Source organism: Crocuta crocuta, unplaced genomic scaffold (genome assembly GCF_008692635.1).
Source record: "Crocuta crocuta isolate KB4526 unplaced genomic scaffold, BGI_CrCroc_1.0 scaffold433, whole genome shotgun sequence".
In the NCBI taxonomy this organism is placed as follows: domain Eukaryota; kingdom Metazoa; phylum Chordata; class Mammalia; order Carnivora; family Hyaenidae; genus Crocuta; species Crocuta crocuta.
This window is the reverse complement of record NW_027530001.1, coordinates 2,229,199-2,247,052: the sequence shown is the minus strand read 5'-3', so window position 1 is coordinate 2,247,052 and position 17,854 is coordinate 2,229,199. Positions and strand designations below refer to the sequence as shown.

The window sequence follows — 17,854 nt, the reverse complement described above, 5'->3', positions numbered from 1 at the left end:
ATGCCATGAGAGAGTCTTGAATGCTGAGAACAAACTGAGGGCTGATGGGGGTGGGGGGCGAGGGGAAGGGGGGTGATGGGCATGGAGGAGGGCACTTGTTGGGATGAGCACTGGGTACTATATGTAAACCAACCTGACAATAAACTATTTAAGGAAAAAAAAAGAAACAATGCCTGCAGCAAACTTCTTTGTCTCAGTTACTCATTTCAGAGGCCTCTTGTATTTCAGGGTTGTCCTTGGCTATCTTTCTGAAGCAAGTGAAAACATTCAGGATCCAGTGAGTGACAAATTCTTCAAGGAGGTATGGGTTGCAACCGCAGCTCGAAATGCTACAATTTATGATAAGGTGAGGTTTGCATATCACCCCCACCTTTTNATGAGATCATGACCTAAGCGAAAGTCGGACGCTTAACCGACTAAGCCACCCAGGCGCCCCGGGACAGAGTATTCTTAATGAGTGTAAAAAACTGGTGCATTTCCAAGTTGTAATAAAATACCTCTTTATAGATATTGAGAAACAGAGCCAAAAAGTATCATGGATTATGGTTTAGAAGACACATTAGTGGCATTCTGATCCCTTATCTGACTCTGGGATCCTATCACGAGTGTCCTTAGCAGGTGATTACCCAGCCTTTGGACATGTTGAGTGACCAACAGAAGAGAGGCAGATGGGATCCTAAAATGAGTCAGACCAGGGTTCAATCCAGCTCACCCACTTGCTGTTGTTAAAACTTTGTGTATAGTGATTTGACTTTCTGAGCCCTCCTTTCTTCTTCTATAACGGATAGTGTGGTTATGAAAATAAAGAATAGTCTTTTAAAATGTAGTTAGCACATAGTGCATAGTAAATGGTATCCGTCCTTTTGATGAAACTTATTAATAATGAAACACGTCCTCTGTTGGAAAGCTCTCATTTTGGAAGGGTGTTTTAAAACCAGCTCCATATGTTAGGGAGGCCAAATGTATCTTTTGGTGAGTTTCATCCATGGGTTATGATAAAAAATGTAAACGAGTTAAGAGGTGTCCAGCAGTGGAACAGGTTACTTCATGAAGTAGCCAGCTTTCTGTCAGAGAAACTATTCAAGCTGAGATCCACTGACCATCTCTCAGAAATTACCTAAGAATGTGTTCTTCTTCATGACTTCCTGAGTCCCTTCTAGCATGGAGAATTCATCATTCCTAATGGAACATGACAATCTACGTAGCCTACATTTCATACTGAGGACTCAGGGCCACTCGTCAAATAGGTCATGTGCTTGGAGTCTTTTATAATGTAATTTTTACAATGCAGTACACAGCCTTGTTTGGCTCCTGGATTGGGGGAATGGTGGGATAGAAGCTATAAGAAACATTTAGGGAATAATAGGAAACATACGAATATAGACTACATCTTAAAATGACTCAGAGCTAATTTTCTGAGGTGTGAGAATATTATAGTTATATAGGCACATTCTTATCCTTAATACATGCTGAAGTATTCAGAAGGGAAGTATTCTGATACATGAAGCTCATTTTCAATTAGCAAAAGAAATGTACAATTGATAACTTTAATAAAGGTACAGATATGAACATTTTTGAAAATAAAAAGCTAAGAGAAAATATAATATGCAACTTTCCACTTAGACCAGAATCTCCAATAAAATTCAGGGAATTATTATCCATGTTATCCAAAAACTTAACTTTAATGTGGGATAACCAGTGGAATTCCTGTACTGCTAGCTTGACTTTACCCTGAGGTCAATGACTTGTGTAGATTATATAGAAGGATCTATCTGTGACTTTTTTTTTTTTTTTAATGGAAACCAATCTGGTAGTTTCTTTGTAGAAAATAAGAGAAGCAATTCTTCAGTCGGGTCTGTGCTGTAGCATACAACTAATACGTGTTTGATAAAGCAAAGATTTTATCTGTAAGAATGAGTCTTTTTCCATAAAGGGGATATCTTTTTGTTTAAACTTATGACTTAGTTTCTTCCCATTTGTGTTTTAATCAGGTGTTCCGGTGCCTTCCCAATGATGAAGTACACAATTTAATTCAATTGAGAGACTTTATTAGCAAGCCCATATTAGCAAAGGAAGATCCCACTAGAGCCGAGGAAGAACTGAAAAAGATCCGTGGATTCTTGGTGCAATTTCCCTTTTATTTCTTGTCTGAAGAAAACCTACTGCCTTCCGTTGGAACTAAAGAAGCCATAGTGCCCACAGAGGTTTGGACTTAAGGGTTGTATTCGTTTGCAGCTCAAAGACTTCCGCTGTACATACAGTCACTTTCTGGAGACCCTCACAGCCAAAGCTGGCCCCCATGCACTCCTGTATCCAAAACATGGGGACCCTTTGGATTGACTGGGCAGGGCTGCAGTCCTACTGATATAAGGACACTGAATGTCAGGCAGGCTTTATAATTCTTTGTGCTTTTCCTTGTGAAACAGGGACTGCATTCTTAATGGTAGCATACGCTTGACAACTTAAACATATACTCAAATTCCATGATGTACACCGAAATGCATTTCCTTTACTAACAAGCATTTACCTGTACCTGTGATCTAGGTGGCCAAAAATTGTCTAAACCTCTTTCTTCTCCTCTGATCCTCATTTATACAGCTGGTGACTGCTGGACCTGCCCTCATTACATAGTGCAAACAGACACTGTTTGAGACATTGTTTAATAATAGAAGATGTTGTGAGGCTGCTTCCAGGTTCTTCAAGGTTACTTGAGAGGCCCCTGCCCATCTGGTCCTGAAGTCGTAGTGTTCACCCACCCAAGGATGTGGGCCTATTCCTTTTCAGTGACTGAAGGCACAGGGCCAATGCTATGTATATAGCAGCCCATGTTAGGCACTTCTGATAACATTGACACTATAGATCTTAATGCCACAGAGGAATAGGAAGGAATTAAATTTGGTTATTGAGGCAGAGATTTCACTTTGCCTCCAAAGGCAATGACAGATATGTTCTTTTGATAGGGCCTACCTGATCGAATTTGAAAACATAGGTAGGATATTTCATTACATAGCAGCTGATAAAACTCGGAGCATGCAGCCTTCAGAAGCCTCCAAGGTGTCAGCAGGGATCTGATTCAGACAAGAAAAGAAGATTTCTTATAGTCCTATAAAATGTCCTATCATCCTTAGCAGCTGGATTGATTGAAATTTGAGTTTCTGCATTTGCAAATCAGACCAGTGAATGCATTTTGTCTTTCAAGAGAATCAGAGGCTTCATAACTCCTACCACATTAATAAGTAGTGGCCTAACCTATTTGACATTCAGCTCTCCAGCTATGTTATCTTCTTTAAGAAAAATTAATTGATTCCAAAATATGTGCTATTTAACTTGCATTATTCAATATACATTAACATTCCACCAGACTTCCAAAGAGGTTAGGATCTTTATTAATTCACATTGTCCTATTCTATGAGTTGTTCTGGAAACCCATTTTTCCTTTTTGAAAATTAGCATACCCTTTGGTGCCTCACAGCTCTAATTTTACAGAGCAGAACTAGTCTTATAGCCCGAAGAGCTGATGTAGGTTCACAAAAAGCCTATGCTCATCAAACGTGGTGTGGGGGCATTGATCACTCATGTATGGATTACCTGAGCAGAACCTCATATGAGCCATTCTTCAAAGAAGCAAGGACCCAATCCATTTTAATGGAGCTAATAGGCCAATAGAAGAGGTTAAATAGGAGCACAAAGTCAATAATCTGGGTAGGTAGGAGAGAGTGTCACACTCACAAATGGATTTCGCAGCCAGAGAACATTTCACCAATGAGGTAGAACTATGCTCTATGAATAAATAATTTCCCAGATAGCTGAAAATGGTGAAAAATGACTTCATTGTATAGCAGCTGTTAAGTAAGACATTTGCTATTTATGAAGTTTAGATCGGCATTAAAAGTGTTAAGTGTATATGGAATACCTAAGAATTTCTTGTAGTTTATTTTTAAATATTTATGTAACCTGTATAACAGTCAACACACTGGCTTTTGATTTTGTGCAAAATGCTCTTTTAACACCATGAAAAATAAAAACCTAAAAGCACCCCTTCTCTTATAAAAAATTCACATAAGCCAACCTCTCCCCATTTTATAGATGAGGAAACTGAGGCCCAGATTGGTTGAAGGACTCACTTGAGTTTCACTCAACTGAGAGATGATGGAGGCAGGACTAATGAAATTGCCATGGTCCATTGCTGGCCTCTCCCTTGACTTCATCATTGTCCAAAAGCGAGGAGATGCAGTCAACAGATTTGAGGCAGGATATGTGATATGATGTACTTATGTGCTCTGCTGTCTTCCCCTTCTTGAATGTAAACTCCACGGGGCAGGGTCTTTGCTGTGCTTTGTTCAGAGTGTATCCACAGAGCCTGGAACAGTACTTGGCACATAGGAAGTGCTTAGTAACTGTTGGCTGAATAAACGAGGTTGAGGGGAGAGCAAATGAAATGACAGATTTATGGAGTCTCAGACAAGAAATCTTACTGTTGGTTTCTGTGGCAAGTTTTCTTTCCCCTGCATCTTCTCAAGGCAAGACGTTCATCCGCAAAGATGGGAGGCTACCAGCTTTCCTTGGGTGGATCTTATGGAAGATTCCACGCAACAATTGCCCATTTGCAATAGTAACTCATATAGTGCACATTCTGCAAGTCTCATGGGGTGTGGACACGAAGTGTATTGCATGGCCTAATTACCTATCATCCTGACACCACTACTACCTAATAGAAGTTCAAATACTTTAACATTGCAATATCTGATAGAAACTTTAAAATGCAAATGATTCGAAGCCTTGCTCAGCATTTTATGAATCTGCTTGACATTTTAAATTGACTGTAATCCTCGAAAACACCTAGAAATGCTGCACCCAATACTCTGATAATCTCGGTAATAATTTCTGTTTTCAACAAGGAAATATCCTCTGACCATACAAAAGGAATGGTAGAAAGTAGAATAGCTAGTAAAGCCATTCAGATTGTCCAAGCTTTGTTGTTGGAAGACACTCTACATAGCAGGGCTGGTGCAGGCATTTGTTCTGCATTAAGTGTCCACTCAGTGATTTGCCCTTCCTTGGGATGTTCTTAATTCTCAGCTCTAATGCATCATGCGGAGGCTTGGAGAGGTGGATATTAGATAATTGTGTGGCACATTGCAACACAAAATACTGGTTTCATTTTACTAGCACCTTTGGAGGAAAATTTCATCTATAGGTAGTCAAACACATGAGGAATTAATCTCTCATGTAATAACTTGGGCAATTATAATATATCATGAACGAACAGTCTCCCAGATGAAAACAGCAAGATGAGAAGGCTTTCTGCAGAGGTAAGACTACAGGCAGAACAAATCTGTGTGAACTTGAAGAACCTGCACTTCTGTCTGCGTCTCCTCACTCCTTATTCCTTCGGCCTCTGTCCCCATGCAGAGCCACCCCTTTATTATGTAAACATTTTAGAGGACAAGGAAAGCGTTTCTGAAAAAAAAATTAGGCCTCTACAATGAATCTTTAGCTTAACTTCTACTTTTAAGTGACTGACAAAATATTATTATTTTTTAGCAGAGGTAATTGTTCTTTTTAACATCCCCAATCTGATGTGGCACTTGAGCATTCTCTGATGTTTGTCACCTGTGTAGCAGGGGTAAAGAGGTTCCTTCACATCTTTTCATCTCTCTCTACTCTCTCTTGTGTAAAATGAGCAAATGCTAAAGGACTTTAAGTGTGCTTAGGAATACATTTTTTTATTTCCTTGCAAGATCCTCTGAGACCAATTACTACTGGCAGTTTGGAGATTTAAAATGGATAAGCCTTGAGAAATTCTTGAATCTAGAAACTCATTGGAAAGGGAATTCATCAGCATCTCTCAAAAAGTTGCAGGTGAAAATTCAGGGAATTTGCATCATTTTTAGGGGGGTGGGCAGGTACCATAAAATGATTCCTAATGGCATTCAGTTCACATGTGAGACAGTACGGACTCTGAACTAAGATTGGAAGCATTCAAGAAAGGAACTAAACATTTTATCACTAAATTTCCTATTGGTTATTTTCATTTTTCCCTAATACTATTTTTAATTTTTAACTTAAAAAAAATAATCAAATACAAGATAAATGAAAATTTGTCATGCTGATCATTTGGACATTGTAAAGTCAGAAACTTGGATGGCCATTCAACCAAAATCCAAGCTTAGTTACTCTTTCCTATCCCCAAGCAACTATAATTGTTCACTTTATTCTAGATAAATGCACATAGGTGAATGTCATCCTAATTCTGCTCCCCACTAGGAAATAGAACATCATGCCCTCCTAATGTATATCTACTTGGATCCTTCACACAAAATAGTTTGGGCCAAAGGTACTGATCTTCTAAACTGTTCTAAAACTTCATTCCGAACTATTGCAGTTGGAGCACATGTTACTAACACAAAAAGACAAATACTTGGCAATGAACATCCATTCAGAACATTTGGATGTTCTGGACAGAACTCGGGCTCCCAGCCTCATCTCTACTGCAGCACTTGGCAAACCAAGTGGGGGCCTCCTGTTTTTGTAAATAAAGTTTTATTTGAACACAGCCATGTCCATTCATTTACATGCAGTCATGGCCAAATGATCCGCAAATCCTAAAATATTCACCATCTTTAAGAGCCTATTGATCCTTCCTCTAGAGAAAGCAGAGAATATCCAGAAAGGGTAGCTCAACCAAGCAGATTTGGATGAGTTTGAATCTCTTCCATAACAAGGTTTTCAAGTCCCTGTCCCAGAGCCCAACATACGACAATGGATTTATTCTAAGAACAAGGTCAAATCCTTTCAGGTATAAAATCACATAGTTTTTGGTTCTGGAAAGAGATGTTGTCAGCTAAAGCAGGCTTCTCCCAGCTCCCAACATGGTTGACAATGTTTGTAACTAAAGTGTTAAAAAAAAAAAAAAAGGAGGATAGATAGGCTGAAAAACTTGTATTGAATGAGAAATGTGAACTCAGGAGACTGAGTTTCCCCTGAATTTTTCATCTGTGAAGCATTGGAAATAATATGTGTATCCATTCTCTGCCTCACAATCAATGCTTTCTCTGCCTGGTCCCTTAACTGCTTTTTTTTTTTTAATGTAAATACTCATTAATTAAATAATTAAAATTGTGAAATCAGCAGTGTCTCTTTATTTGAAAATCAGATTCCTCATTCTGCACTGGGATTTTTAGAGCCAGGGTGCCACAAGTCTGAGCTTGAGACAGAAATGAGTGTCTGTGGAGCCCTACCCCACACCCCAGTTGTGGGTCCCCCTGAAGGTCAGTCTCAGAGTCGCAGCATCCTCTGCGACCCCCAGGCCTCTGTCACCTATGAGGTGTGATGATGTAGTGATGTGGCTAATTTCTTTTAAAAGACCAAAACAGGGGTGCCTGTGTGGCTCAGTTGGTTGAGCATCTGACTTCGGCTCAGGTCATGATCTCACGGTTCACAGGTTCAAGCCCCACATCAGGTTCTGTGCTAATAGCTCAGAGNTTTCCAATGGCTTCAGATCTTTTCTGTGTGATGTATGGGCGCGAGTGCAAGTACGGAGCTCCTTACTTCTCCGCCATCTTGCCCCCTCTCCGCTAATAGCTCAGAGCCTGGAGCCTACTTTGGATTCTGTGTCTCCCTCTCTCTCTGCCCCACCCCACCCCCCTAAAAATAAATAAACATTAAAACTTTTTTAATTAAAAAAAGACCAAGACAGCTTCCAATCAGCACATATTGAGCAAGGCCAGGGGGAGTGCTGGGGTGCATCAGGGAACAAGTCAGACCTTCATGGTGGCCCTTCATGGTGCCCATTTTCTAGTGGGTTGTGAGTGCAGAGTCACTTCCATTCTCAAAACAAGAAAGTGCACTTGGGTGCAAGTGTGGCAATTCTACTAATTTGGAAAAACACCAAAGACTAGAGTGAAATAGTTAGTCTTTGTTAGTCTTTGAGGACAGCAGAGTAGGAACCAGGAAAGATAAATATTACTACTGCCAACAAATAACTTTGTTAGCCAGACCTTCTTCTAAGCACTTTACACTTATTCTGTAGCTTTGTAGCTCCATTCCCAGGATGTGGTCATGGCCCTGACACTGCTCTTCAAGGCTTTGGAGACTTACATACAACCCCCATGTGCATGAGGTATAGGTGTGGGACTGATCAGCAAACACCAGTGGGAAAAGCATAGGCTTCAGCATTTGAGAGAGCTCACCCCAAAGCTCTACCCTGCCACTTGCCAGCAGTGGGATTCAGCAAATAACCCTCTCTGAAGTCTTCAAATGCAGTAATATGGCCTCAGTCAGGGAGGCCAATGAGATACCTGGGTAAGAGCGCTATGCCCCTCACTCAGTAGGTTTTTTCGCTCAAGCTACAGCAGATGCCTTTCATCCACTCTCTGAAAGTGAGACCAGCCTTCGTGAATGGAGAGGACAACACACGCCATGCCCACATCCATGGTCTGGCCTTCTTTCACACTTTCATACGGTAAGAAAATGATAGTAATTTCCAGATCATTTTATAATGTATAAAAATGTTGAGTCACTATGATGTATATTTGAAAGTAACAGGATATGGTATGCCAACTATACTTAAGTTTAAAAAAATAACTAAGAGCCTAAACGTACATGAACTAATGAATGGATAAATAAGATGTGGCTTATATAATACAATAGAATACTACTTGGCAATGAGAAAGAATGAAATTCTGCCATTTGCAGCAACATGGATGGAACTGGAGGATATTATACTAAGTGAAATAAGTCATTCAGATAAAAAACATATCGTATGTTTTCACTCATATGTGGAACTTGAGAAACTTAACAGAACACCATGGGGGAAGGAAAGGGAAAAAAAAGTAGTTACAAACAGAGAGGGAGGGAGGCAAACCATAAGAGACTCTTAAATACAGAGAATAAACTGAGGGTGGATGGGGGCTGGAGAGAGGGGAAATGGGTGACGGGCATTGAGGAAGGCACTTGTTGGGATGGGCCCTGGATGTTGTTTGTAAGTGATGAACCACAGGAATCTACCCCAAAATCCAAGAGCATACTGTATATACTGTTTGTTAGCCAACTTGAGAATAAATATATTTAAAAAATAAATAAAAATAACCCAGAAAAAATAAAATAACTAAAAATAATACTAATTTCTAAGTGGAGGTTCTAAGCTGGAGGGAGGGCAGAGAGAGGTATCTAAGGGGAGGAAATAATAGGTGGCTTTTTCCAAATTCCTATCATGCTTGCATTGTTACTCTTCTACATGACAGAAATAAACCAAAAGTCATGAACTGATGTCCTCCAGGCCAAAGAGGGAGTATAGTTTTCTTAACTTTGTTTCCGCTTTTATTTGGAGAATGATGGTCTCTATTATTTGAAATCTTGCTCTAATCCGAGGCAGAGGTTATAAACTCAAGGCCCACCGGCTGCATCAAGCTCATGGGCATATTTATTTATTTCACATAATGTTTAAGATTGTGAATTAATTGCTATCTATAAAAATTGAGAGATTTCACATAACGTTTTAGGTTTCTGACTTTGATGCAAAATCAGAATATCTAGGAGCAGTGGGCCACATGGCATCAATTCTTGTTGGAGTCGAGCACCTCTCCCCTTCAGAGGAGGCAGGTGCTGTTTAGGTCCCGTTTGTCCCCACCATTCCCTATTGTGAAACCAGGGGTGGGCTTATGATTTGCTTTGACCAACAGAGCATGGCAGCAGTGACATTGTACAACTTTCAAGCCTGTGCCCCAGGAAGACTACAACTTCCACTCTTGTCCTCCTAAAATGCTGTCACCAACTGAGGAGAGACCAAGCCGAGAGAGAGGACCCGGAGAGAGCCAGCACCAACTACCTGACATGGGTGTGAGGCCACACTAGGTCACCCCACTCCAGTCAAACCACCAAAGAAGCGAGCAGAGGAACCACTCACCTGAGCCCAGACAAAATGGCTGACCCACAGAATTATAAGTAAGTGAAATAGTCACTGTCATAAGCCCCTAAATTTTGGGATGGTTTGTGACCCAGCAATAGACAATGATAGCCAAGCTTCTTCAGGGTATTCTGTCTTTTTGTTTCCACGATGTAGTTGCTCTACCACCTACTGCCATCTGGTTTCCAGCCCCTTCAACTAAACTGACCTGCCTATGGTTCTTTCGCGCTTTTTATTACTATATAACATACCTATAGAAAGTGCATATGTGATAAATAGGCAGCTTGATATTTCTTCATGAACTTAACATGCACAGCTCAGCAGCACCCATATCAAGAAAAGGAAGCATCCTTCTGCCCTTTCTAGTCACTACCAATTCCCTGATNTTTTATCCTTTTTTTTTTTTTTTTTAAGAAGCATGTAACTTCCCTGAAGACAGGGATCATCTAACTTTTCTCATGCTCTGAGTTTGGCTTATCATCACGTGGAGCACATTATTCAGATTATGTGCAAAGTGGATTGAAAAGTTGCTGTCTCTACCTTCTTCCCCCAAGCCTAAGGGTGCTTGTGATACATGGGATGCCTTGGATCAATCCAGAAAGCGTGGAGGAGGCCCCAAAGAAATGAGGTCGTTTTCTGTGCTGCGGTAGGATTTGGATTTCTAAATTTTTCTTTAGTATTTGTTAAGTCTCATTAGAAAAAAAAAAAAAAGCATAGGGGCGCCTGGGTGGCTTCGTCGGTTAAGCGTCCGNNCAGTTTGCTGGCTCTTCCTTCTTCCCCCAAGCCTAAGGGTGCTTGTGATACATGGGATGCCTTGGATCAATCCAGAAAGCGTGGAGGAGGCCCCAGAGAAATGAGGTCGTTTTATGTGCTGCGGTAGGATTTGGGTTTCTAAATTTTTCTTTAGTATTTGTTAAGTCTCATTAGAAAAAAAAAAAAAAGCATAGGGGCGCCTGGGTGGCTTCGTCGGTTAAGCGTCCGACTTTCGCTTAGGTCATGATCTCGCGGTTCCTGGGTTCGAGCCCCGCGTCGGGCTCTGTGCTCACTACCAGCTCAGAGCCTGGACCCTGTTTCAGAGTCTGCGACTCCCTCTCTCTCTGACCCTCCCCTGCTCACGCTCTCTCTCTCTCTCCTAGAAATAAATAAAAATATTTTTTTAAAAAGCATAAAATACAGTTAAAGCTATCATAAGGGAACTTTTAAACATCAGGTCGAAATCTCACTTGAAAGATCATGGAAGGGGCGCCTGGGTGGCTCAGTCAGTTGGGCGTCCGACTTCGGCTCAGGTCATGATCTCACAGTTCGTGGGTTCGAGCCCCACGCCGGGCTCTGTGCTGACTGCTAGCTCAGAGCCTGGAGCCTGTTTCAGACTCCGTGTCTCCCTCTCTCTTTGACCCTCCCCTGCCCGCGCTCTCTCTCTCTCAGAAATAAATAAAAACATTTAAAAAAAAAAACAAAAAAGATCATGGAAAATTAAAATTCAATAGTTTTCCCCATAATTTTTGATTATTCACTTGCTGGACAGTAGCCCAAAGGGCTAGTTTGGAATTGCACCAGATAACTTAGTAGGCAAACACTTGGTAATTTGTGAAAAACAACAGTACTTTTTAAATGTCTTTTTTAAAAAAACATTTCTGGAGCCTCATTTTCATAACCTTTCTTAAAATACTTACATGACCATGCATTCCCTAGATAAAGGCACAGGGACCCCAAAATGAAGTGAAAAACAGGAAGTTCTTGATTGGCAGCTTCTAACACCTTCCCCTCACCTGGCTAATTAGCTGCTTTTTTGCCTAGAACAGCCCAGCTCTATCACAGACTTTTCTGTTTTGAAACTGGTCTGAGGGGTCACTGGATACAATTCTTCTTTTTCTATCACTCTTTCATACACCCTCTCTTTTTAAAGTCTGGGTTTGGGAGGGGGAAGCTAAGGAAAACTGGTAGGCTTCGCTCATCCCATGAACACAACTAGATAGATAACTATCAAAGCATACTAAATACCCCAGAAATCAACCCGAAGACTGGCAGAACAAACTCCACAACGAGAGGCCCTGGACACTATATGACCTCTTGTTCATAAAGCCATTACTCTCAGGAGCAGGAAACATAACAGGCTTTTCTAACAAAAGCTGAAATAAATGATATTGAAACTAAAAGGAAAAAAACAATAGATCAGTGAAATCAAGGGTTGGTCCTTTGAAAAAATTAATAAAATTGATAAACCCCTAGCCAGACTTATCAAAAAGAGAGGAGAAATAACAATCAACACTACAGAAGTACAAACATTTTAAAAGATTATTAAAAACTATATGCCAACAAATTGGACAACCTGGAAGAAATGGATAAACTCCTAAAACATAAAAACTACCAAGCCTGAAACAGGAAGAAATAGAAAACTTGAACAACCTGATAACAAAGGAATTGAACTAGTAATCAACAATCTTCCAACAAATCAAAAGCTCAGGGCCAGGTAGCTTCGCAGGTGAATTCTACCAAACATTTAAAGAGTTAAACCTATTCTTCTCAAACTATTCCGAAAAATAGAAGCAGAAAGAAAACTTCCACATTCATTCCATGCAGCCTGCATTACCCTGATACCAAACCCGGCAACCTTGAAAAAGAAAAGCAAATCTGGAGGAAAAGAAAAGCAAATCACATATATGGACTTCAAGTTACATTACAAGCTGTGGTGATCAAGACAGTATGGTACTGGCACAAAAATAGGTATTAGATCAGTAGCACAGAATAGAAAACCCAGAAATGATCCCACAACTATATGACCAATTGATCTTGACAAAGTAGGAAAGATCTTTTTTCCACTGGATAAAAGATAGTCTCTTCAACAAACGGTGTTAGGAAAACTGGACAGCATGCAAAAGAATGAAACTGGACCACTTTCTCAGACTATTCACAAAAATAAATTTAAAAACTGATGAAATCTCTAAATGTGAGACAGTAAACCATTAAAATCCTAGAGAAGAACATAGGCAATAATCTCTTTGACATTGACCATAGCTGTCATGATAGAATCCTATCATGATAAATTTTCAGCACCTGGAAAAGAAGTCCACTGTATTCAGGAACCTGATTTCTGATTAAGCCGTGGTATTTCTTGCTCACGGAAGCCAAGCTCAACTCTTCTTTCTATTCTTGTAAGTAGTGGGATCTGTTTCACTTGATTTCATACTTTCAAACAACATATTAGTAAGATACCTTGCCTTTTTAGAAGTTAAGAAAGAGTTGTAGGAGAAGCATCTTCTTTGACACTTTTATAGGTCAGAGAAAACTACAGATTTCTAAAAGCTACAAGGTTTCTAAAAGAAATGCTTTATTACAAACGGGAAATGGCCATTATAACAGCTCTGAAATGATACTACATGAAAAGCTTAAATGAGAAGTGCTCTTTTTGCTTCTGCTACTCTGTGGCCCTTGTGGTTTTTTTTTTTTTACACACAAAGACATGAATGCACATCAAATAAAATATTAATGATCATAAATAATAGCAATACAATAGGGAACCAAATATTCATTTTTCATTAGGAAAAATACAAATAAAGAATATAAACTTACCCCTGCCATTTTTTTATTTCTTGAAGCAAAAATGCTGTTCAGCACAAATGCAGCCATTACCATCCAACGTGAGGTACAGATGAGCACGGAGCATCTGAAGGGAAAGTAAAGTCAGTCAGCCTGAAAGTTTCTCCCATCATGTTGGCCAGAGAAATAAATTATTGAACCTTACCTGAGTTTGTATAGTTACCACGATTGAGAGCCTCAGCACAGAAGCAAGCTACTTCAACATCATTTTTATCTTGGCTACTCCTTTTATTTTGAGGTGCCCAGGGTGTCTGAGGGAGTGCCTGAGAACCTCAAAGAGCTCTTTGTTCCTATGCAAAATAAGCACATGAGGAATGTTAACAACCTCCTAGGAGAAACCTCTAGGGGAACATGCACTACTCAGCTGCGTCCAGCCTGAGGCAGACACAAGTCAAGGGACCATCAATTTTTCCCTTTTGCAAACAGCCCCAAAATCATTAAACTACTAGGAAGAGTAAATAGATTTTTTTTTTTTGCCGTGTTTGATCTCTCCAGAGATTTGTAGTTAGGTATGAAGATTTGAAGGAATTAAAGGCAGGTAATGTTTATTGAACATCCATGATAAACTAAGCTTCCGATTTTACTGTGGAAGGTAGGACTTGTAGTAGAGCATACATAAGACAATAAGTGAAAATGCTGTGCAAACTGTAAAAGACCCTATAAACATAAAGCATGTACTCACAGCCAGAAATTGGTTCAGAATTACTTCAGGATATCTGAGACCATGCACCCAACCCAAGAACCCTACATTTTCTCTGGTAAAATAGATCTCTTCAACTTGATATAAGGAGTCATGACCAGGAAAAACATTAGGGCCTCTGATAATTTGGAGTGTATGTGTGGGTGTTTTCCCCATAGACCATACTGCTATTTCATTCACCACTTGAGGACATTCATTCATTAGAGCATGATATTGACCAGGTAAGTATACAGAAGAGCACTGTAATGCCATCAAATAGTTTTCCCTTCTTCAGAGAACTTAAAACATTTCCAAGTATGATCCCAGAATAGCTGGGAATGCTCATGGCAGATCTGAGCAGCTGTTATTTTTCACATTTTATGGAACAAAGAACTGAGAGATTAAATGACATGGATGAAGTCTAAATAATGGGTGGAGAGAAAGTAACAGACCTCCCAAGTATTTAGAGCTCACCCCACAGGGTTGAGGGAGTAAGTCCAATTGCTGTTTCCTCTCACTCCCCCATACTATCAGGCTACAAATAGCACCAACTGCAGCCCAGGTTTAAATGCTTCGTTGAACTTTCTTGACCTTCCCCATCCCATTTTCAAAAATCCCAATGATCTATTTGATTCTTGAATCTTATCCTAAAAGTATTTGGGGAATTTTAAAAACATATACAGTTGTAACTCTGAAGGAAAACATAGGTCTATTTACTAAAACAGTCTTTAGACACAGGCAGTGTTGTTTAATAATTAAGAGAATGGACTCAAGTCAAATCCTAGCTCTGTCAATAATTTATGCAGTATCTTTGGGTAAATAACACAATCATTCTAAACCTGTTTCTTTCACTACACAAATATTTATTGAGCACTTACTTTGTGTGAATCCCTGTGGTATGTTTGAAAGAGACTATTATGGAAAACATGGTAAGGGAATCTATAAGAAATGATTATTGAGTGCCTTTGGAATTAACAATACAGTAACAGATCTGGAGGGGACTTTTGAGACTCCTTAAACACACACACACACAACTAATGCCTTAATATTGTATTTCATTACTCTCTACCTATCATCTACCTAATCCTCTGTTCACTCCCACCTAAACCATAGAGATTTTTCATTGTTTTTTACTGTTAACTAGGGCCATCCTGTTGTCCAGATGGGTAGCTCTTCTAATACCTTGACCTTTCCCATATCTTGACCTCTACTCCGGCACTTGTGAAGTTCACATTTACTCCACTTTAGTCATCCCTACTATTACTTGTAGACATGGTCTGATGTGATTTTCAGGTTTTTAAACTATATGTGGTTTTATAACTATTTATTCATCAAATACTGAACAAGGGCCTTCAATGCCCCGAGCACTATTCAGTGGTGAACAATACACAACTGGAGGCAGAGGGAAAGGAGACAGACAATAAGGAAGTATGCTGGAGACCCACTTCAGCTGGTCTAGGGGTCCCTGAAGGGTGGATGGTGTCGGCGAGAGAGAGTGGGAGAGCCACGAGAATCTTTCTGGTCACTAAGCAGGCAACTCTGCACTGTCAGTTTTGGTGTCTTTATTTATAGGTCAAATGATAACATGGCATCAGAAAATGGAATTTTTACAATGGATAGCTCTCTGTGATAAGATGCTTTGGAAAGTGTACAGAAACAGATTTTACAGAAGTATTCTTGCAGAGCTACCCCAATTATAGTGAGGTTGAGTAACTAAGAAAATAACAGGGTGTTCTTAGTGAAAAACAGGATACCATACACATTTTAATAATGCTAAGATTAAGTCATAGGTTAAGTTGTAGATACTCTTATCCATCCTCATCACAGCTGCCAGTATAAGGGAAGGTGTTTGTGGAATGTAGGCCTTAGGGAAGGGACTGCTATACATCATCAGTTAGCAAAGGTATATGAAGTAACTTATGTTCTGCCCTTATCTGTTCCTTCTCTCTAAGTTAGACTCTTTGTCTCCGGGCAAGACTTAATTGTCCAGTTATATTCCTTATGGCCCTAGAGAGCCAACCATAACTTTAAAGAGTTTAGCTCATTTCCAATACATAGAATAGCCTCTTTGAATGCATTTACTTTTGTGTCTAGTTTTCTGTCTATGATTTCTTGAATAGCTAGGGCGTGAGAAACACTTTTGGATAGTTGATATACGTGTCGAGCTGTATGAAGCTCTTGGACTAATGCAATGGTGGAAACAGAATTGTACACGTAAAGGTCAATCTTTTATGAGTAAGGGTCATTAGTCTGCTTATAGCTCAAGGGAAGTATTGAGGAAAACAGGACCTGTTGGAGACACGATGTCTGTTCCCATAATCAAAAGAAGAAGTTCCCACAATAAGTTCCTTCACAAGGTGCAATCATCATACCAGGGCTAGAATAAGAGGACAAGTCACTCCCAATACCAATCAACAAGGTACCTTGGGGGTCAGTGCTCAAGCAGAAATAATTGAGTGGGGGTGGATATCGGTTGTCATCAGACAGCAAGAGACTGTGCAAACTTGCCTTAACCTCACAATGAGTTTTCTCAATTTAGTGAGTTCAGAAAATGACTCCTGACAGAAGTAAAAGAAAGAGAATTTCAGATGGTAGGAAGTCCTAAAAGAAAGGTGGAGGTGGTGTGAAGTAAATAATGAATTTGCAAGTCTTAGAAGAGAGAGTGTTATGTTAGTAGGATGATTAAGGGAGGGTCTCTCTAAGGAAGTGGCATTTCAGAAAGATCTGAATGGTGAAAGGAGTCATCCATGTAAAAACATAGGGGGAAATGTTTCAGGCAATGAGGATAGCTAGTGCAAAGTGTGAGGCAGAATGACTATAGTGTGATTAAGGAACAAGCAGAAGACTGAAAGTGAGTGAGGAGATAGTAGGAAATGACATCGGAATCACAGCAAGGGCAGGCCAGGTAGAAATTTTAGGCCTTGGTTAGGAGGTTGACTTTTATCCTAATTGTTAAGAATCCATTGGAAGATTCTAAGAGGGACTGGAGGGGTACTGATACAATAAAATTATTAAGAGATCATTTTGGCTGGTACAGAGGAAATGAAGGCATAAAATGTAGTGGACAATGATGTTTCCCCAGTGGCACAATGGACTAGAATGCAGGTAATTTGTTGGGGGTAACCCCAGATAGCACAAGTGAAGAAGAAGGAAGCGTGATCCAGGGAAGGGGAAGCACCAATATGAGAGCAGTTGTGAGTAGCTGTGGCTGTGGGCAGCAAGCTCGGTCCCGCTTCACGGGTACCACACGGAACACAACTCTTATAAGCCTGAGAAAGCCCTCAGGCAAAGCAACAGAAATGCTTGAACACTTGAGAAGCTCTCAGTGCATACAGCTTTCTATCACAGCTTTGGGGGAAGTCAAAGGTAGGCTGTGATAGTCAGGGTTGGGTTTTTTTTTTTTAATGTTTATTTATTTTGAGAGAGAGAGAGAACAGGGAAGGGGCAGAGAGAGATGGAGAGAGAGAATCTTAAGCAGGCTCCCCACTGTTAGCACAGAGCCCAGTGTGGGCCTTGAACCCACAAACCATGAGATCATGACCTGAGCTGAAACCACGAGTCTAATGGTTAACTGACTGAGTCACCAAGGCACCCCTGTGACTGTCAGTTTTATGTATCAACATGGCTAGTTAGTCCCCAGTTATTTGAACAAGCATTCAACCATATATGGT

The 17,854-nt window shown here is 40.1% G+C and overlaps 1 protein-coding gene across 3 annotated transcripts in view; it reads left to right on the top strand.

Annotated features, from left to right (window-relative positions):
• PLD1 (phospholipase D1) overlaps window positions 1-7,130 on the top strand; it is a 208,221-nt gene extending 201,091 nt beyond the window's left edge. For all 3 annotated transcript variants that reach the window (XM_077763675.1, XM_077763676.1, XM_077763674.1), the window contains 2 exons: window positions 229-346; window positions 1,992-7,130. In XM_077763675.1, coding sequence (XP_077619801.1) covers window positions 229-346; window positions 1,992-2,216 — 343 coding nt within the window. In that variant the 3' untranslated portion in view covers window positions 2,217-7,130. The remainder of the gene's footprint in view (window positions 1-228; window positions 347-1,991) is intronic.
• The last annotated feature ends 10,724 nt before the right edge of the window (window positions 7,131-17,854 follow it).